At 33.1% G+C, this 23,487-nt stretch overlaps 1 protein-coding gene across 1 annotated transcript in view; it reads right to left on the bottom strand.

The window, feature by feature from the left end:
- AGPS (alkylglycerone phosphate synthase) overlaps positions 1-23,487 on the bottom strand; it is a 137,776-nt gene that overhangs the window by 48,532 nt on the left and 65,757 nt on the right. Inside the window, exons 10-12 of the mRNA XM_079923555.1 lie at positions 22,878-22,986; positions 10,472-10,599; positions 808-859 (exon numbers count right to left, since the gene is read on the bottom strand). Of these exons, the coding sequence (XP_079779681.1) occupies positions 808-859; positions 10,472-10,599; positions 22,878-22,986 (289 nt within the window). The remainder of the gene's footprint in view (positions 1-807; positions 860-10,471; positions 10,600-22,877; positions 22,987-23,487) is intronic.

The following is a 23,487-nucleotide window of genomic DNA, read 5'->3' as shown; positions in this document are numbered from 1 at the left end:
AGACATCAGGAGTTGCCCTAAACTCTTCCCTTTATTTAACCTTCCACATCCAGTTGACAAACTGTTCTTTGGAATATCTATTCTTTACTCTCTATCTCCACTGCTGCTGCCTTGAACAAAGCCCCCAGTATTTTTAACCATTTCAACTCCTCCTTCATGCTTGCACCATCCTAATCCATCCTGCATAATGCTAGCAGAATGAGCTTTCTTTCTATAAAGCTGATTTATTGTATTCCCTCTACAAAGATATCCCTCTTCTGACAAGATAAAACCCAAATCTATCCTGCAAAGCCCTAGCCCACCCATCCAGCTTTATCTCTTGTAACCACTTTCACCCTACAGTCTATTTGAGCCACACAGAACTATCTGAAGAAGTTCAAACACACCATTAAGGTTTTACAATTTCATATTTTTTGCCGATAAGCGAACAAAAATTTGGTAGGAAAGAAGAGACTGTCTCAGGCAAACTTCTATTCACCTTTTAAGATTTTGTCTAAGCATCACTCCTTCAAGAAGCCTTTCCCCACGCTCTGCCTCAATCTCAAGCAAAATCAAGTAGGATCAACCCCTCCTTCATCTGCACCAGGGTATCCAGTGCAGTCTTCTTTCACATCGCCTCTAACACTCCTGCACTCATGCATTTATACAACTGTCTGTCCTCATTAGACTGAGAACTTCCTGAAGGACAGGAGCTATGACATTTATCTTTCTATCTCTGTACTCAGTACTCTTCCTGGCACATAACTGGTGTTTCATAAGTTTTTGTGGCTTAGTGAGCAGATTTTTAAAGTACCATTTCTTACTTACCAAACTGAAATTGCTGGTTGTCCATGAGGCGAATAGATGCAGGAGCACATCTCTGTTTTAAAAAGATTAAAAAAATGTGATACAAATTTAATACAGTAAAGAAGCTAGAGAGGTAGAAAATGAATGTCATCTTTCTGTATTTGAGATTAAGAGCTTAGTTCCTAAGGACACATACAGGAAAAAAAATGTTAACTTTTTATATAGTTTTATGACAACAAATAAAACATCAGTGGCTTCTATAAAGTATTTGGAGAGGAGAAATCTATGTACATAATATATATATACATACACATGTTGCCAGATCTTTAATTTATCTGCAGCAAGATCTGCTTAATGCCTAGCAAAGACCTGTGGAAATACCTAAAGGAAATATTAGGCCTCAAAGTAGATTATTTTAAAACAAAGTAGAAAACTTATAAACTAAAATCAATGCCTAGAGCATTATGCCACTGATGAACTATAATGGGTCACTGCGCTCTTATACTCTTTTAAAATGAGGAAGATGGTGGTGGCATTTTTGTGGGCCAAACACTTTAAAAATTTAACTGAGATGTCTTCATAGATAAGGACTTGTTCTTTCTTTTCATTCCTTCTCATAATCCATTTTAAATAGAAAAACTATCAGACAATGTGCAGAATTCTAAGATCTTTCAAGGTTACTTGTATGAAAACAGCAACAAAACTTGAAGCATAACATTATGTATCTAAAACATCTAAAACTGCACCTGTGTTATATTTATCTAGGCACACACTAAAAGCTGCAAGGAAAGAAAAATGAAGAAAGCAAATATTCAAATTAACTTTGTGATGCTACAACACTACCATACAAACGCTAGCAAGGTTTAAGTTAGCTACAGTTTTTCCAAAGAATTTAAGTGAGATTTACCCTAAATGGGATTTTTATATTCTATACAACTTTTTAACATGGTTAAACTTCCACCAAGAAGCGGCTTTCAGACCACAAAATTTTGACTGTCATAAACTTTTTAAACATTTATCTTCTGAATAACATTTATCAATAAAATCTTTATCAACACAATGTTGAGATTTATGAAAATAGAATCACTCAAAAGGACAAAACTTATAAATATATACCTTAACTGTGTGTTATAACATTTTTGCTATTATGTGCTTTTTTTAATTGAACAAATACTTAATTTTATAAAACCACTCATAATACATACTTTATTTTACCCAAGAAAATGACTGGTTAGATTCTTATTTTGAACACTGTATAATTTATTTCCTCATCTTTGATACTAAAGGTGAGATAATACAATCTATATTTTTAAAAAGTCATTGCCAAATCTGAAGAACAATATTAGGTAATTTATATACTTAACGTAACAATAACCTATTGCCTTACATTTTATAGAATCCTATTGTGTACAAGCCGTTTTCATATGTCTTTATTTAATATAAGAAACAACTTTGTCGGGGTAGCAAAACTGGTATTATCCTCATTTTACAGATGAGGATGTAAGAACCAGAGAGACTAAAAGACATGCCTGAGGTCAGATGACTGTAAAACAGTAAAGACAGAACTAGGACCAAGATATCCTGCCAGCTAGATGAACGATATTTCAAATACGCCACACAGCCTCAAAAAAAATAAAAAAATTAAAATCACAAAAGACACACACATACTTACACACACAGAGCTTTCAAGTCACATTTGAAACAAAAATTACATGAAAACCGTCTTACTTGCTATTTTGCAGTGTTAGTAAAAGTACATTTATAAAATAAAATTAAAAATCTACAACCTGAGTACTTTCAAACCTTGGTATAAATGTATCTTTGTAGTTGGGTTAATGCTTCTAAAAATATGACCAGTTTCCAAAATACTAAAGGAAAATCAATTTTCCTGAAACATTTTTATTAAAACAGGCACATCAACTTCAAATAAAACAAATAAAGCCTGAGTAGACCAAGTTTCTTTTCTTCATAAAATAAACAGAATATCACATAACATATGTATTTATATGTTTGGGCTTAAGCACACCAGTAAAATATGAGAAAGAATTCAGAGCCATTCTGTCATTATTAGAAAAAAAACTTTTAAATTCCTATCAACAACTTGTAAATTCCATCTCTTACTGCCACTCAGATTCTACTTCACCTGTATCTATAGCAGGTGTTATTAATGAAAACAACCCACATAAGCACACATATAACAGAAAATGGAAAAAAAGCATATTACATTTATAGTAAATTTCTAGTGGAATTCAATCTCTGAAACAACTAAAATACAATATGTAGGCCTTGATAAGATCTTAGTTTGAAAGACTATCCACAAAATACATTTTGGGGACAACTGGAATAATTGATTATAGAATGAATACTAGATGGCATTAAGAAATTACTGCTGGACTAACATAGAGAACAAACTAGTGGTTATCAGCTGGAGTGGTGGGGTGGATATAGGGGTGGAGGTACAATCTATTGGGTGTAAGACAGGCTCAAGGATGTATTGTACAACACAGGGAATACAGCCAATATTTTGTAGTAATTATAAATGGAAAGTAGTCTTTAAAAATTGTACAAAAATTTGAAAATTAATTTAAAAAAAGAAAACCAGGGAAAAAGTACTGCTGATTTTCTTAGACATGATAATGGTATTGTGGCTATAAAAAAGAACACCTTAATTTTCAGAAGATATATACTGAAGTATTTGGAAGTCAAATGTCATAATGCAACTTAATTTCAAATGGTCAAGGAAAAATACACAAATATGTAAAACAAACAGCAAAAAGTTAGTAATTTTTGCATATACAAGATGAATATACAGGTGACCACTGTACTATTCTTTCAAAGTTTGTGTATGCTTAAAATTTTCAAATAAAAGTTGAAAAAATAAGTGAGAAACTTGTTTCAGGGCACTTGCTACATACAGCAACTGATATTCAATTATATTGAATATGATTTTACCTTGACAGCTGAGTTATATAAACTAGTCAGTCATCCACTGTTCCTATTTATACTGAGGCAGAGTTGATTACATACTAATATATCGAAAAAAGAATTAAAAGCTATAGAAAGCTTTTTGTACCTAGATAATAAATATTAAATTCACTTTCAACACTGACTTTTAAAAATTATCAAAATCAAACCAACAGCTTTAGTAAGTCTCATGTTTTAATAGTGCCACATTTTTAAAAAAGTCAGTGAATGGAGTTTTTCAGTTATTGTCACAAGTAAATTCTCATAAGCAAAGCACAGCATCAAGATTGCTTTAGATTCTCCAGCAAATAATCTGTAAGTCACTATGCATCATTCTAAAAATACAAAGGAGGAAAAGTTTCTTAGAATTTTAAATCAGAAGTCATGACACCTAATTAAACAGGAGTCCTTATAATCAAAAAACCAAAACAATATTACTATTCTTAAAAAACATTCAAACTAGGTTACTATACTTACAGTTAAGATTAGGTTATATTTTAATGCTATAAAACTACTTTGGTAAGTAAAAAAAATTCAAAATAACGCCTTTAAAAGTTAAAGACATCACAAATTCTGAGAATTTGAGCTCTAAATTCAATCCCGTGCTATACAATTATGCTCTGCTAGAGTATTCCATAGATGAGGAAAGGGGAAAAGGGTCCTTGAGTTAAAGTGACCCCTGGTGGTAGGTGATCAGAACTAACCTGAGAGGGGATATTTTTACCTAGAAATTTTAATGGTGGGTTGATGATACATTCAGGGTATTTAAGGAACACTCAAACAAAAATTGCTTACTTGAAGTGGAGTTAATGAAATAACTGATTTTGTTTTTATTATGATAAATGCACTCTGACTAAAATCGCTTAGGTCACCTGCTTGTACTTTATACTTTAGTAAATAGTCTAAAAAAAATCATATGAGAAACTCATTATGGACTAATAAATAAATATCAATATCTTTGTTTTATCTGAGCAAAGAAGAAATAAATAAACCACAGTGACCTCAAAGCATGGGTATATGACTGACTAAGTCAAATTGCTGCCAATTTCTTCCCTTTAATGATGCTACAACCAGGAATTTACTTGAATATGTAACCTGAAAAATAAAAAACAACCACTCTAATTAGTCTTATAAGAAACACATCAAAAGATTTCTGCAAAATTTGTTTTTATGGAACTAAGTCATATTGCTTTCTTGTCACAGGGAAAACCAGAACTCGCACTTCAGATGAGACACTTTGTTCGAGGAGGTATCTTAGTTTACTAGCTACTGGCGAAAGAAATTCAATATTAACATGTTTCATACATCTGCATGATTTCTTCTAACTTCATAAGGATAAACTATAAAATATAAGCACTGAGTGGCAGTCCTCTATCTCTGGTATCTTGGTTAAAAAATGAATAACCTTTGAATTGAAAAGGTTCGTTTTTTCAAGGAGTAAATCAAACTTTCAGTATAGACTCCGGAATGGCCCTAGTTCCTGAGCCTTAAAACTATTCTGGAGATAGTCTACTAACATACTGTATCAGAAGCTAATGCTTCAATACCAAACCCCTTGTATACGGCTATACAAAAATTTAAGCACAGAAAATTTTATCATGATATGCAGTATCTTTGGTGACTGTTAGAAGACAGAAACCATGTCTATTTAACTTACATAATATCAACTGCACTATGTCGGATATAAAGTTAAAAACATACTCTCCCACATAAAAAACACAATAAAATAAATGATATTAATTAATAAATTAATTTTAAAAGTTCAAAAAAAGGATATGTAAAAGAAGAGAATTCTGTTAAATACAAATTTCTAGGTATAAAAGCTTAAAATGTACACAGAATTAGTTCTTCCTCTAATAATAAATTGGAATTGACACCACAGATGAAATCATGCAATATTTAAGGCTACTGGTAAACTGGTTAATCCTATTATAAAGGATATACTGGCTTATAGCCAGGAATCTACACTGTAAACAAGAACTTTTTTAGCAAGAGAATTATCTCTTCGTTTTAAAGAATGAAACAAATACATAATACAGGGTAGATATTTCCCTCCACTTATGTTAAGGGAAGGGGCAAAAGTTAATGCCAAACAGTCTCCTGGTCAAAATTGTACATTTTCAGTTTAGTAAAGGTGTAATGACTAGAGCATGTCTCATAACTGTCCTCAAGTCTGATACGTTTTGCTGGATCACACAGTAAAGAATCCAATTAACCAAACATTTGGCTAGGTTATTCTCTCTGCTTCAGAGGGAGAAAAACATGACATCAAAAAATGATTTAAAATAACAATTCCATTTTCTATATGTAACAAATTATCTCCAAGAATTATCACTTAATATAAGTAAGTTTTAAATGTTTTACAATATAAGTGCTAAACCTAACTCTTTTCAATTTATTTGAACCCCTACAGGATAAATCAAGTTGAAAACAGAACAATTCAGAATTGAGACATAACAGTCTGAAGTGTCAGACATGAGCTATGTATATCTTCTGAAATTACGGTCTAAACTCACTAGAAAAAAATACCCTATCAGTTTAAAATTGTTTAAAATAAAAGTGATGGTAGGTAGAAAGGGCCATCCCTTGTCAAAAGAAAAAGCTGCCTTTTAATCTGTAATTCTAAAAAACCTAGTTCTGATACTGAGAAATACAGTTTTCAGAGGAATTTGTACTAATCCATGCCACATACAGACAGTCAATGTTTCCTCATAATGGAACAAATTGGTCCTCTCTCAATACAACAAGGCATAACTCCTAAGTCTTTATTGGCAAATGGTGGGGGAAGATCCCAAACTTTGTAAATTGCCTTTGAACTTGTTTCAACACTCCATGTTCCCTTCAACCCTTGTAAAAACATACTTGCCATTTTAAAACAAACAATAAAAGAGAAAAATAAAATATTATATCTGACACTGATATTCTGATTAAAAAACACAATTTTCCCCCCTCTTGAGAAGCTACAGTAGGAAATCTACTCTCTGAGAAAATCTTAAAAGCCACTTACCCATCTACTGAGTAAAGCTGGAGATTCTACTGGACTGCCACTTATGAGATAGAATCACATTAATCTTCCACTAAATCTTCCTTTCTAGCTCCTCACAAGGCAGTGAAGTACTGAAAGAGGACAATTCCTCACATGGACAAAGATCAGAGATGAGTGACCTTAGTAGAATCCTTCTGCTGCCAGTACAAAGTTGCTTTATTTATTTCCTTCAGTAAGAATAGAGATAAAAATATACACAGAGCCCACTTAGCTATCTGTGAACAATCATGTCTGCTCCTTTCCAAAAGATACTCATCCAAAAGCAACTTGAGTCTGAAAATAGTGCAAAAATGGAAGTGCTATGAAATGACAGTGAGGAATTACAAGCAGCCAACTCATTACTCAATCAAGAATTTGGCACAATCGTAAACCATGTACCATCTATTTTAATGGATCTTAATTTTCTTGCAATCAACTGAAATTCCAAATCACAAACTGAACAATGACTAGTGCCAAAACCTGATAATTTTCTCCATTTTTCTGCTTGAGAATACTGTTATAAAGCAGGGCAGCATATACAGTACCGTTCTTGACACATGAGATTTGTATACTCTATAAACTAATATATAAATGTCCCTAAACATAATACATTTACCCATTTCCAGGAAAGGGAATGCCTCTCTATATGTGCAGTATAACAAGAGTAAAAAATGCAGGTTCCCCAAATAGTGGAATATTTCCAAATCCCAGTAACTATTCTTAGCAAGTGTTTCATTCATAAGAGCAACATTTGAGAATGAAATATTATCTATCTAGACTTTTCAATCAGTTTCAAGTAAGGCAAGCTTTCCAATTACATGGTATTTTTGTCTCTAAAAATTACCTACTACTAATTACAGTGAACCAAATTATTAAAACTATAGATTAGAAAGGAGCTTTCTTTTTGACCTGGTTTTTAACCACAGGGTGGCACTTTCTATCAATCATCACCTTTATTTATCCCAAGATATATATATTCAATATAGTTTTGTGTAGTGAATTTAGATTATGGTCATATTGTAAATATACAAAGAATTTTTAAAAAAACTTTTACTGATTTATGCAAAGATGAAGAAAAATGTTACCACCTGCCTTTCATTATCACAAGTAGCTCTTATCTGTTACTTTCTATCAGGAGCATATTAAATTGTAACAAAAACTGCAACAAATTGCACCGACTATTTATGTTTAAATTCAATATTTCCAATTTTAGTGAAATTATAAATTAAGGATTTGACATATTTGTACACCATTTCTCATTAATGAAACCTAAGACAGATTTACATGTGAGTATTTTTAATGCAGAAAAGCAGATGGAGTACTCAGGAAAGCATAAAATATGTCTACTTCTATTCCAAAGATCATATAACAACACTTTTTAACAAGTCTACTAAATCTGTGTTCAACAGAGGGGAGGTATTGTGAAGGGGCAGAGTTGGCCAAGATAGACGGAGTGTGTACTCATTAAGATCTTCTGTTAAAAATACATACAAATCAGACTAGTTTTATAAATTCTATAATTATTTTAAAAATCTAATTTGGCATTCATGTTTATTTTGCCATAAAAAAAATGGAGGCAATAATGGTCAACTAAAAACATGCCATTCACAACTTGAACAAGAGGGACAATATAAACTGTATCTTTAATAATAAAGCTTTTCTTGGAGGGATATAGTCAAGCTTGACAAAGATGAAAAGTAAATAAAAATAAAAGTAGTTAACACAAAGAATGAACTACAATACAAATTGAAAACACTAGAATAAAAAATATCTCATTAAGGAAGATTTGAAATTAATCAGAAAATATCTATTTATGGAAAATATTTGCTTTTATTTTGATACTTAATTGGTGAATTTATGGTTATTTTCTTAAAAAGAACAAAAAAAAACCTAGTTTCCCATTCTTCTAGGAATGAATTCACAGGCAAAACCATAAGGCTCTTCAAGTACTTCTTTTGTTTCTTAATACCTGAGGTATCTTAAATTCGAAGTTACTTCCTTGGCCTTTAAGTGAAGGAAGGGTTTAGCAACAAATTATCAGAACACACGTGAACTTTACTGCTCGGTGCTCAAATATTTACATCTAAAACTTATCTCCACTCCTTCACTCAATAATTCTACTTTTAAATATTACTGCCATCTCGTTATTTTAGCAAACATAGCATAATACTAGCTCCTTAACCGTAACATAATATCCTCAAAGTTCAAGTGAATTAGGAGCTCTTAAGGATTTCAACATCACTTCTGCGTTAACACCACCAAAGTAACCTGCCACAAGTTCAAGAATGTTCATTCCATGACTAGACGTGTCTTTTAAAACTTCCCTTTACCTAGGAGTAAGACAACCAAGATTAAGGAGCCTATGACTAAATCTTGATGAGGGGAAAAAGCAATCTAATGATAAGTAACTGAAGCTACTTGGAAATTATAAAAATTACCCTTCTCAACTGTTAGATTAGGTGATCATATAGTTGGACTTCTTAAAAGTGAGAAACTGTAAGAAAGAATGAGTGTCTCAGAAGGCAAAACTGAGTGTATGGAATAAAGAGCACTGGAAATGGTAAATATGTGGGTAAATATAACATTTTTTTTTACTCATTTTATATATTTTTAAAACATTAATAGTGGTTTGGTTCTCTTGGAATGGTATAAAGATAAGACTCAGTAAGAGCAACATTTGAGAATGAAATATTATTATCTTACAAAGTCCGCAATGAAACGGAGTACTTGCTAGATACCACTCTTTTTCCTTATCAGATCCTCCCTCCACCCTACTCTGAATACCCAGAAGCTGACCTATATGGGTCACATCAGAAAGCTCCCTTGCACTCAAGATTCAAATTGGGTATAGCTGATGGGAAGTATTAAAGAACTCTGAGTTTGGAGAAAGCAAGAAGAGAGAGGCTGGAGTATATTCCCTTGACTTCCTCCCTGCTGGGAAATGTTGAAATAAGAATTTTTTCACAAACCATTATAGTTTAAACAACGAACCAAATGTCTAAAGAAACGCAAGAACTCCCACACTGATACACACAACTAACGAAGAAATAAAATTACTTGGCATTATTTAGTCTTTTTAAAACCCTTGACAATATATCCCTTTTTTTAAAGAAAGGGAAAGTGGGAATTCTTCTTAGCTTATATCTAAATATCTTGTATTATGTTATACTATATTATATTACTTACTTTAAGATATAGCTAAGGAAATATTTAAAAACAAGCAAGGCCTAGTAGCAGCACATTCTAAGAACTGATAAAGTTTGATTACTTATATTTAATTTCTGTATTTTGGGGCCATTAATATTCAGCCAATTATTTTAATTTCAATAAATATCTTAAGAAAAATGCAATATTACTGCAATTAATCACAAAATATCTTACCCAAAAATAACTTAAGAAAACATTCAATAAAAGGCAGAGACACTTGAAGCCATCAACTCAGGTACATACCTTACCTTGTCTTAAAATTGTACAGCATTCTTTAAACCAAGAAATAGGTGTATAATTACTCAAAGAAATAGCAACTGAACTTAAAGGGATGATTTTACAACATTACTTTTTCATATAGAACTGGGTAAAAATCACAAATATAACACAACTAAATATGAAAATTATATGTGACATATCAAAATTAATTATGCAGCAGAATTTTTAAAATATAAATATATATGGGTGGGTTTTTGTTTTTGTTTTTACCTGTTTTGCAATTTCTCTTAAACAGGCTACTCCTCGTTCAAAATTAGGGAAAGCTACTGAGCCATACTTTTGGTATTCAGGGATTGGTCTGATTTTTATTGTAGCTTCTGTTATCACACCAAGAGTTCCTGAAAAAGAAGGGGGAATAATCCAATATATCACATGCCAATTTTCTAAATCATATTTAAATCTACTTTATCTATTTATTCTACTAATTTATTCTATTAATCGTATTTAAATCTATTTAATCTATTCTATGTGGGGAATAATGGCTACTCAAGTCCTTCCAGAAAAACATCTAAGCAAATTTTATAATTTCTAAAAAAAGTTTTTGGAATACATTTTTCTTAGTTATATATAAATATTTTAAAACATTTTTAAGGTAACCTTTCTCCAAAGAGGTTAATTTTAAATAGTTTTTAAAGTATTACAACTTATTAAAATTTAAATCTGAAAAACAACAGGTTTTTATATCTCATATGCATTCAAACAAAAGTATATTTTGATAGTTGAACCTATTTTTACTATGACAACAATTTATTGGGGCAAAAAGAATCTAATTTTCTATGAGAATTTAAGTTGACAGAAGAAATTAGAGAGACTATTACACTTTGCCTTTTTTCCTAAGAATTCATACGAAGAAAAGATAAAGGCAATATTAAGATGCCCTTAGAAGAAAAAAAAAACATATTTCAGAGACAAAATAGTTATAAATAGCTAACAGAAGAGGACCATCAATGAAACAAATGTCCTTTTCTTTCTTACATGAAGGAGTGGAAGACAAATCAGAGAGGAAAAATGCAAGTTAAATATAACTACATGATCTAAATAGCTACGCTAAAATATTTGAAGAGACATGGTTAAAAATAATTGCATTCAAGAAGCCAAGCTTTCAAAATCAGTGCTTTCTAATGTACAAATGATATGAATTATTATTAATACTATTAAGTAGATTTTCTTAGAATCATGAAAAAAAGAATGAAAGGGAAATACAAAATTATAGAACTTAATTACAATATTAGAAATAAGTTAAAAGTATCACAAAAATCAATGCTTCCAATAAATTTATAATATACCTAAAATAAAATGTTAATATATAATACTGTAGAAGATTAAAAACTACGAGTCCACAAAGAGTAAACTACATTATATCACAATATGTTTGTCAGATATACAAATGATTTCCTACTTAGATAGCAAATACAACCCTATTATGATTTGTAAAATCACAAAAGCTCTGGAAAGTTGGCCTGACTAATATTTGAATAAAAAGATAGATATATCTTGTACATTTTAAAAGACAGTAAGAGTGACTAGACTTTCTCTTTTATTTTAGCATCTTTATTGAGATATAATTCACAGACAATAAAATTCACCTATTTAGAATGTAAAATTCAATGGCTTTAAACTATTTACAGATATACGCAACTATCACTACTATCTAAGTTTACAACATTTTCATCACCCCAAAAAATAAATCCCATACCCATTTTCCGCACACACACCTCAGCCCTAGACAAACACCAGTATACTTTCTCTCCAGAAATTTGCCTATTCCGAGCATTTCATATAAATAGAATCTTACAATATGTGGCTTTTTGTGACTGGCTACTTTCATTTAAATGTTTTCAAGGTTCATCCATGTTGTAGCATGCACTAAGTACTTCATTCCTTTTAATTGCTGGATATTATTCCATTGTATGGTATGGACATTTGGGTTTCTACTTTTTTTTTTTTTTAAACTCAATTACCAGCTTGTTATAAAAGGAAACAACTCAGGAACAATCAAACAGAAGAGATGCACAGAACAAAGTATGGGGGAAAAGGTGCAGAGTTCCCAAGCCCTCTCCAGATACACCACCCTCCCAGCACTTCCATGTGTTTACCAACCCAGTAGTCCTCTGAAACTCATAATTTAGGGATTTTTATGGAGGCTTCATTACACAGGCATGATGACTAAACCACAGATATGGGTGACTAATTCAACTTCCAGCTGCTCCTCTCCTCTCCTCTCCTCTCCCCTCCCCTCCCCTCCCTAGAGGTCAGGGGGTGAGGCTGAAAGTTCCACAGGTTTCCATATTTTGGCTACTATGAATAATGCTACAAATATAGGTGTAAAAGTTTGTATGTAGATATATGTCTTCCTTTCTCTTGGATAGATACACAAACTTTCTTAATTTCAAAAAACCTTTGACCCTATTCCATGTAACACTCTACCTCAGCTACCTTTCCTGAGACTAAGTTCTAGGCAAGGGCAGCTAAGAGGTGAGGAGGGGCTCACTTCTTGCACCCAGCCTAAATTGGTGGGACAGAGACTCTACTTTGAGTGATACACTAAGCCTATGGTCCCAACCCTTTGCCCTGGCTTGTAAAGGGCTGGTATCTTGCCAGGAGAAGCAAACCAAGACCTACTTTCCTTCCTCCTTCTCCCCAGCACTTAGTTTCTAAAGTAAGGGTGTCCTCAGAGAAAAACATGCCACTGTCCCCACACCCACCTCCACAGCCTTAGCTCAGAGATTTTGCCAGAGGAAGAAATAAGCCATAAAACAGCTCCCAATCTTTTTTTCAAAGATTACTTGCAACAGAGCATGAAGAAGTTCAAGAAGTTTCAAGAATACTCTTGAAAACAGTGGAGGATGTGGTAAAAGGTAATTGGGAAGACATAGATAAATTTATTGGAGATATAGGCAAAATTGCAGGCCAGCTGTTTGCCTGGTAGAAACCTGGGGATACTGGAAGTCCTAGGTACAGCGACCAGGCAAGAGAAAAACATAAAAGGCATAAAAACTGGAAAGGAAGAAGTAAAACTGTCTCTATTTGTAGATGACATGATTTTATATATGGCTGGCTATACCATGCCATTTTATATAAGAGATAAACATCTGCAAATTCTGTTATCTGCAGGGGTTTCTGGAAGCAATCCCCTGCAGATACTGAGGAACAACTGTACAGAAAACCCTAAAGAGTCAACCAAAAAACTATTCAAACTGATCAGCAAATTCAGTACAGTTGCAGGATACAAAATTAACATACAAAAATCAGAAGCGTTTCTATACATTAACAGTGAATTTTCTGAAAGAGAGATAAAGAAATTAATCCCATTTACAAGAGCATCAAAAGCAATAAAATACTTAGGAATAAATTTAACCAGGGAGGTAAAAGATCTCTACTCTGAAAACTAAGACACTGATGGGAAAAAAAAAAAAAAATTGGGGCTTCCCTGGTCGAGTAGTGGTTGAGAGTCCGCCTGCTGATGCAGGGGACACGGGTTCGTGCCCCGGTCCGGGAAGATCCCACATGCCGCGGAGCAGCTGGGCCCGTGAGCCATGGCCGCTGAGCCTGCGTGTCTGGAGCCTGTGCTCCACAACGGGAGAGGCCACAACAGTGAGAGGCCCGCCTACCGCAAAAAAAAAAAAAAAACTGAAGAAGACACAAGTAAATGGAAAGGTGTCCTGTGTTCATTCATGGGTTGAAAAAATTAGTATTGTTAAAATGTCAGTACTACCAAAAGACATCTACAGACTCAATGCAATTCCCATCAAGATTCCAATGGCATTTTTTACAGAAAAACAAACAAACAAAAAAACACTCCTAAAACTTATATGGAACCACAAAAGACTCCAAGTAGCCAAAGAAATTCTGAGAAAGAAGAACAAAGCAGGAGGCATCACACTTACTGATTTCAAGCTATACTCTAAAGCTATAGTAAAGAGTATGGTACTGGAATAAAAACAAACAGATCAATGGAACAGAATCAAGAGCCCAGAAATGAACCCAAGCGTATACAGTCATATAATATTTGACAAAGGAGCTGATAGTACTCAAAGGAGAAAACACAGTCTCTTTAATATATGGTGCTGGGAAAACTGGACATTGACATGTAAAAGAATGAAACCTGACCCCTATCTTACACCACTCAAAAAAATTAACTCAAATGTTAAAAGGCTTGTATGTAAGATCTGAAACCATGAAGCTCCCAGAAGAAAACATAGGGGAAAAGCTCCCTGAAATATGTATTGGTAATGATTTTTTGGAAATCACACCTGAAGCACAAGCAACAAAATAAAAAACAAATAAGTGGGACTACATCAAACTGAAAAGATTCTTTCTGCACAGCAAAAGAAACCACAAACAAAGTAAAAAGACAACCTACAGAATTGGAAAAAATATATGCAAACTATGTATCTGATAAAAGGTTAATATCTAAAATATATAAAGAACTCATACAACTCAATAGCAAAAAACAAATAATTCAATTAAAAAAACAGGCAAAGGACCTGAATAGACATTTTTCCAAAGAAGAAATACAAACGGCCAACAGGTACATGGAAAGATGTTCAACATCACTAGGGGAAAGCAAATTGAAACCACAAAGAGATACCACCTCACACCATCCAGAATGGCCATTATCAAAAAGATAAGAAATAACAAACACTGGCATGGATATGGAGAAAAGGGAACCCTTGTGCACTGTTGGTAGGATTATAAATCGGTGCAGCCACTATGGAAAACAGTATGAAGGTTCTTAAAAAAATTAAACATGAACTACCATATGATCCAACTACCATATGATCCAGCAATTCCACTTCTGGGAATATATCTGAAAGAAACAAAAACACTAACTCAAAAAGATATTTGCACCCCCCCCCATGTTCATAGCAGCATTATTTACAATAGCCAAAGTGTTCATCGATGAATGAATGGATAAAGAAGTTGTGGTAAATATATACAATGGAGTATTATTCAGGCATAAAAAAATGAGGAAATCCCACCATTTGTGACAACATGGATAGACCTTGAAGGCATTATGTAAGTTAAATAAGTCAGATAGAGGAAGACAAGTATTATATGATTTCACTTTTATGTGGAAGCTAATAAAAATAAACAAACAATAAAAATACACCAAACTCACAGAAAAAGACATCAGATTTGTGGTTACCAAAGGCAGAGGGTAGGGGGAGGAAGGTGGTCAAAAGGTACAAACTTTCAGTTATAAGATAAGTAAGTATCAGGGATGTAATGTACAACATGATGACTACTGTTAACGCTGCTGTATGATATACAAGAAAGTTGTTAAGAGAGTAGATCCTCAGAGATCTCATCACAAGAAGAAATTTTTTTTCATTTTTTTTTATTGTATCTATATGAGATGATGGATGTTAACTAAACCTATTGTGGTCATCATTTCACAATATATGTAAATCAAACCATCATGCTGTACACCTTAAACTTATACAGGGATGTATGTCAATTATTGCTCAATAAAACTAGTGTAGGGGGGAACAGTGGGGAGGACCCCTCCTAAGCTCACAAAAAATCTCAAACAATAACCCTAGGAACTATCCTTTCTAAGGGATACATTTTAAACAGGTGAATTTTATGGTATGTAAATTATATCTCAATAAAACAAAGGAAACTTCAGAGTTATCTTCTTAAACAAGGAGCTATGAGCCATACATTTTAGAAATAGGGGTATTTTTAGAAACAGGTATCTTAGGCTACAGAAAGAGTCTAAACAAACTCTAAACCTTTGCCAGAAAGAGGCGTAAGGCTGACAGACTATGCTGCCTTCTCATCCACCAACACAGAATTATCTATTACACCTATTCTTTCTTACCAAGACAAGTAGTATCACTTTAATTTTTAAAGTTGCTAATTCTTCTGCCACTATACTGACGCCATCCCTAAGCTTATTTGTAATTTTTTCTACTCTTCAACATTTTTCAAAGTTCCTGGTAGTCTTAGAATTAACACCTCATGCTGAAAGTTGTTTCTACAAACAAACTGAAATTTGTCAGGCATAGCTCCTAAAGGCATGAATCATCTTTTCTATTTATTCTAATCTCTCCGCAGACTACAGAAAACTTTAATAAATACTTGTTCAAACTCAAAAGTCACCAGGTTGAAATTCATTAAGGAAAAGAAAGTTGGGGGTTGGGAGTGGGAGGGAGGTCCAAGAGGAAGGGGATATATGTATACATATAGCTGATTCACTTCATTGTACAGCAGAAACTAATACAACATTGTAAAGCAATTTTTCTCCAATAAAAAAGTAAATAAATAAATAAACTCAAGCAGGAAAACTGTGAAAAGAAGGTTAGTATAAGCCTTGCTTTTAGACAGGAAAATTTCTCTATTTAAAATTAAACTCCAGGGACTTCCCTGGTGGCTCAGTGGTTAAGAATCTGCCTGCCAAGGCAGCGGACAAGGGTTCGAGCCCTGGTCCGGGAAGATCCCACGTGTCACGGAGCAACTAAGCCCGCGCGCCCCAAATACTGAGCCTGTGCTTTAGAGCCCACAAGCCGCAACTACTGAGCCCATGTGCCACAACTACTGAAGCCTGTGTGCCTAGAGCCCATGCTCTACCACAAGAGAAGCCACCGCAAGGAGAAGCCCGCGCACCACAACGAAGAGTAGCCCCCACTCACCGTAACTAGAGAAAGCCCACGCGCAGCAAGGAAGAACCAATGCAGCCAAAAATAAATAAGTAAAATTTGAAAAAAATTTAAAAAAAAAGAATCTTTAAAAAAAAAAAAATAAAAAATAAATAAAATTAAACTCCAAGTTCCTGACTTTTTGTGAAATATTTCTTTACATCTCAGAAATAAAGCCATTTGAAAATATTTCTATAAATTACTGCATATAATATAACCTAAATATAATCCAAAGAAAAAATCAGAAACCATTTAAAAGCCAATCAATGAGGGTCTGCTTAAATAGAACAGAGTACATACCAATGGAATATCAGGTAGCTGCCAAAAAGAATGAAGTGGTTCTAAATGTGATGATTTGAAGTGAGCATTATAAAATTAAGTATAAATCAAAGAGTAGTAAACTCCCATTTCTGTTTTTAAAAACACATACATATACGCTTATAAATAGCAAAAGTGTTTACTCTGGGCAAGGGAGATGCCTAAAAGACAGGGATAGAAGGCAGATTTTTCCCTATACATCTTTTGTACCTTTTGAATTTTGTACATGTATGTACATATTTTAACTTTGTACATGTAATTACTTACTCAAAAAGTTTATTTGAAAATATATGTATAAAACATTGGCAAACTTTCCTTAAAATTCTAATTCTACACCCAAATTCTAAGGTACTAGTAAGAAGTGACCACGCCTTAAATTTCTGTATACCCATATTGCCTCATACGTATAGCATGCATTCTAAAGTGGTAAAACCCACCATAACACTATAAGTAAGGTTAAAAAATAAAAATCAGTAAAATGAGGCTTTGCATTGTTGCAAGGTTAATGAAATGACCAAGGCTAGTCTGTGCAACTATCCAGCTATGAGTTCTGCAGCAGGGGTTAGGGGTTGGGGGGGGTCCCCACTGTAAAAGAAAACTCCATCCAAGTCCCAAATGCAGTCTGGCACTAGGCAGTTCTTCCATCCAGACTTATACTCAAATTAATCCAATCATAAATGTTTATATCTAAATTCACTTCATTGAAAGGCTCACTTCTGTTGGGCTTTATTATATTTATTGATTCTTTTGCTCTGAGAATTTTATGTCAGTGGAGTGATATAAAACTACTTAGATTACTTATCACTTGATTATATGCACATTATACCAATATTTTATATCCACTTTATATAATTGTTTGTAAACAACTCCATGGCAATGTGACATCATAGAGGCTCATATGTCATTCACTTTCTGTTTCAATAAAAATATGTTACTGTAAATTTTAGAATTTTCTGTTTTATAATTTCAAATATAGTGCTCTTAAGAAAACTGAAAGCTTCAACTACTAGCTAATACAAAATGCAAGTATTTGCTTGACGTAAATAAAATCTTTCATAATTTGAAAATATACGTTCAGGTGACCTCAGGACTGAGAAGAAAGGTAATCATTTGATTCTGAATCTTCTCTCTCCCTCTACCCTCCTCCCCCCAAACATGAAAATCAACAAGGAAAACAAATAAAACCACACAGAACATACACTTTAGTATTAAAAGGAGACAAGAAAACACTATGACTTTCTAATTACCCATAAGTAGAGATAAAAAGAAAAAACTCCAACAGACCTTCTACAGCCTTCCAGCTGCTACAAGCTTATAAGGGCAGAAAGTGAGTAAGGGGGGGGTGGTTAGAAGACTCCCTAAGAAAGAGTAGAGGGTAGCAGAGGACTTAAAGTAAGCAGAGACAAAATCAACCCCAGAAAGCAAAACTGCAACAATAAACTCCAAATACTGTATAAGACTTGGTAATCCATAACCCTGGCTATGAGGAGGGGTTTGAAAATGGAAGTAACCAGAAATGACACCCTTGGAGAAGTAAGGGAAGTATCTTCAAAGAAGCATCAAATTAGAGGAGTGTGGTACTCCTTGGAGACAAGGCAGTGGAGGGAAAGAATAAAATTAGGAGGAAAATTAAAGATCTGATAGAAATGAAAGAGAAACAGGACATGTCATGGCTTCTCCCACCAAAAACACCACCATCTATAAAGCAAATAGCACAAAAGAGGGTAGAAGTGACAGAACAGAACACTCTCAAACTAGGAACCCTTTCCAAGTAATAACAGGAACAGAAAAAAGCAGACCAAATCCATACAAAACTACTGCAAAACATCAGAAAATGGAAATAATAGCTTTTCTGCTGATGAAAAGTATCCCCCACAAAACCAACCATGATCCTGAAGAAAACTGTAAACACAGCATTTCAAACTCAATTAAACACTGTCAAACAAGCATTTGGGGATACGAAAAAATAGCTGAATTAGAAACATAAACACTAAAAACATAAATGGACAAAAAACAAGAGAAAATGAAATAAACGATGACCAAACTCAGGGAAGAAATAGAACAACAAAACATTAAAAAAATGAAGGCTGGGTTACAAGGTATCCAAAGGAGAAGAGAGAATAGATTCAAATGAAAACTTAATACAGGGCATTGAAGAAAAGCCAGAAAATAACCAAGAGAATTAAAATAAAATACAGAAGTTGAGAAAAAAAGAGAAATCATGGATGAAATGGAAAATAAGCAAAGAAAGTCAGACAAATGTATAACTCGTGTCCCTGAAGAAGAAAAATCAAAACAGCAGGGGGAATGGAATCCAAAACCCTAATATTTAACTCTACAATCCAAAGAAAAACTTTACAGAAATAAAAGAAGACCAGCATATACACAGAGAAAGGGTCCACTGACCAGAGCAAAATGACCCACAACAATCAACTCTCAGTTGTAAAAGTAAACTTTAATGATAAAGAAAAAAAATCCTCACTGCCTCCAGGCAAAAAGTCAAGAGAATTGGCATTAGATTTCTTTAAAACAACATATAAAACCAAAGCAACAGTGGAACAGTATTTTCAAAAAACAAGGGAAAAAAGTGTGACCCATGAATATTAAAGCCACTCAAGCTGTCCTGCAGGTATCAAGGTCATAGAAAAGTAGTTTAGAACATTCCAGAACTCATGGGATATACGAATATGCCTTTCCTGAGGAATCTACTAAAGGATGAGCTTTATTTAACCAAAAGATGAAGTAAAGCTACACAGAAGGACTGATAGTAAGCTTTTCATCTATTTCATTTTAGAGCAAAGGCTAAAACAAGGGTGGGTAACGAGTTAAAAAAAAAAACATACTTTTAGCCATTTTTCAAATAAAAGAGCAAATCATTATAAGTTACTAGTAAATTCCACATATAGGAAAAGAATATAAAACATTTCAAATGCTTTATTTATTACGGTTTTCATTAATTCATCATGATACTATAACATCTAAAACGGGAGGAACCTGCTTGTCAAAATAATCATTATGAAAAATTCATAACACAAAACAAGATAAAAACATTAAACTTAACTTGGCTAACCACATGTGGAACTTAGCAGGATGGGGGAAAATAGGTTTTTTTATAATGGTGATGCTTTCAAGGTTGTCGTCAAATGATTTAACTATAGCAAAAGAAAGTATTTTCTAAAGCTCAAGGAAAAGTTTATGATTCATATTTAAGGCAGGAGGTTATTATTTAGATAGTTCAAAACAGCAGAGGAAATACATATTATAAAAGAATATGATTTCACATCAATTTACTCTCTCAGTCATGCTGTCTCCTGGACTATATTAAGATTACTCTATATCCACATACATACAGAAATGGGGATTAGGGACCATAAATATACTTATAAAGATCACTAATGCCAAAATAATAAACAGCCACAACAGTTTAACATGTGTTGAGTACTTACTACGCGCTTATAAACTGTTTAGCATAATTTCGTTTGACCCTCTCAAAAAGTTTTTGAATATAGATACTTTTATTATCCCCATTTTACAGCTGAGGACATAGGGCAATAGAGAACTACCTAATTTACACAGTCACAGAAATATAAGTGGTAAAACCAGGATTGAAATCCAGATCTGAAAGATTTCAAGGTTCATGCTCTTAAATCAGTATGGCATTTTGCATGGATATTTATAATAAAATCTCATTTAAATATAGTAACTTACCCTTGTACATGTTTCTAATAAACTGTATTTCTTTGCTTACTTTATTATAACAATGAGTTTGCCTTCCTTAAATTCGTACAAAAATTTACTATTGAAGGAGGTAGTCCAGTCTTTTGGATAAAGTTCAAACTATTATAAAAGGGATAAAAGACCAAATTATCTCTCCAGCCATCCTGTAACACTTACTATTCCACATCCTGACCTGCTGTCAACTCCACTCTACAATTAAATCTTAAGTTCCAGTCACACTGAAAAACTGGCACCTTCACGAGGCAGACACAGCTCTTTCTCACTTTTAAGCCTGTTCACATGCAGTTAGTTCTCTGTGTAGGGCAACTCCCTCCCCACCTTATTCTCTCAACTCTGCCTAGAATTATTTTCTCATTATCATCCTTGAAGGACCTCTTTAGGCACAACCCCTCTGCGGAAGTCTTCCTAAGCACCCATCAACATGACTTTTGTCTGTATTTCTCCTTCATTTACTTCTATCATAGAATTTATCTTATTCAATTTTAATGGTCAATTATTACCTGTGTCCTTGGGTGTGCCACCACAGTACCTAGCAACCAGAATTTTTTAAACGCTAATTGATGGAAGCAAAAAAATGTTTGATGTAGCTACTTGAAAAGATAATTTACAGAGTTGACTCCAACTATGTATATACCAATAGTAAAATTAATAATTATCAGTTTTAATACCTATTTGTTATTCAACTTGACATTTGACTGGAAAAAGTTATATTCTTTCAGTTAACTCTTGGATGATGCATTAATACAAGAAGTTCCAAAATAATATTTTTTAGAGAACTATATTATTTTAAAGGAATTTAATATTTTATTTTTCTCATTAAAAGTATAGTTCTGTTTTTCCACAGAAGAGTACACTGATCAGAAAAGGAATAAGAGAGTAAATTGGTGAAACACCTTGACAGAGGTTTGTCACTAATTATGAAAAATATCTAAGCTATACCACTGGTCATCAATTTAAGAGTTGACCTCTAGTACATCACTAAGACACATAATTTATTTTTTCCTTGATGTTACCATCAAAAGTTAGAATTTATGCCCTAACATCCTAGTTTATCATAAATGCACTTTTATCCATGAATATAGCTAGATGTTTTGAAAATCTTTTGACAGATTGTACCACCTTCTGACTTAGTAGTGAGTTCCTTTGGTAACTTGGAAACACTTTCATTTCTCTAAATTTAAGGGATAACTATCCCTCTCTACCATGCTAAGAATTGAAAAATATGCCCACCTTCACCTTATCCATAAAATTCACAGTGCCTACATAATAGTTAGTTTGCAAACTAGAAGGAAGGTTAGTGGTTTTTTCCCCCTCATAGGTACAGAAATTAAATGTTTTGCATAAGATGAAGAACTACATTCTAATCTACCCAGCATTAAGTAACCAAGCAAAGATGACTCAAGTAGTGAAAAAATAAAAGACCAATGTAAGTTTTCAAAGATATGTGAATCAACAGAATTTTAAATTCCACTTCTTCAAAAACCAACTAGCAAATAACAAAAGATATAATTATAGAAAGACAAGGCAATAAGATAATACTTTATTAGTCCTTTCCTCCTGATAATTCAGAGATTAGAAAATACCATACCAATAAATGTAAAAGCAAACCATTTTAAACCCTAACAGCTACTCTTCCTGAAATTGATTAAAAACTCTAAAAGAAAAACAAAATAACACCAAAAGGACTAAGCCGGCTCTAAAAACATAAAAAAGCAAAATTCAAGAGAAAGTTTAATAAGATGTTCTTATAATAAAAACTTTATGAAGTACTAACTTGAAGTCATAAAACTTAAAAAAAAATTAAATATATAAAATATGTCTTTCTTTCAAAAATCTGATATCACAATATCACAGATTTTCACAAAACTGAATCACTAACCTGTATTTTTTCATAATAAGTTTGCAGTTATATTTACCTTCAGATCCCATGATGAAGTGATGGATATCAGGGCCTGTTGACATTCGAGGTCCTTGACAGCTTTTTTCTATTATACCTCTAGGTGTTACCATTTTTATATGAACCACCTGTTTAATACAATGCATGATGTAAATTCTAGATATCTGTCAGTGAATGTTGTGTGTGTGGATACACACACCCATATATATTTATATAAAACACTATTTTTAAAATATTGGTTTAAGTGATAAATGGTGATTCCCTTCAGAATTCTAATATCTTTTAGTAGTTCTTAGACTAAAAATAAATTGTATGTAACTTTAAAACAGGGAAAAATTATTCTAAGATTGTTATTGGCCTAGGTATATTCATCATCTTAAAAACTGAAAAACACATTTCTTTAAACCAAAGCTAGTCTAGGGCTGTCCATGTGGTAAAGAACTAAAGGATGGAAAAAATATGCAATGATCACATTTTAATAGGTTCATTCTTTCATTTATTTAACAATATTTATGAAGCACTATTATTCATGTTAGGCACTATTCTAGATGCTTAGAATTCTAAGAAAAAAATTATTCTTGCCTTATCCCCACCTTCAACTTATCTACTTTGCCCACTCAGTAGAAAAG

The sequence above is a fragment of the Stenella coeruleoalba genome, assembly GCF_951394435.1.
Source record: "Stenella coeruleoalba genome assembly, chromosome: 6".
Lineage (NCBI taxonomy): Eukaryota > Metazoa > Chordata > Mammalia > Artiodactyla > Delphinidae > Stenella > Stenella coeruleoalba.
The sequence above is the reverse complement of the archived record's forward strand: the minus strand, read 5'-3'. Positions and strand labels throughout refer to the sequence as shown.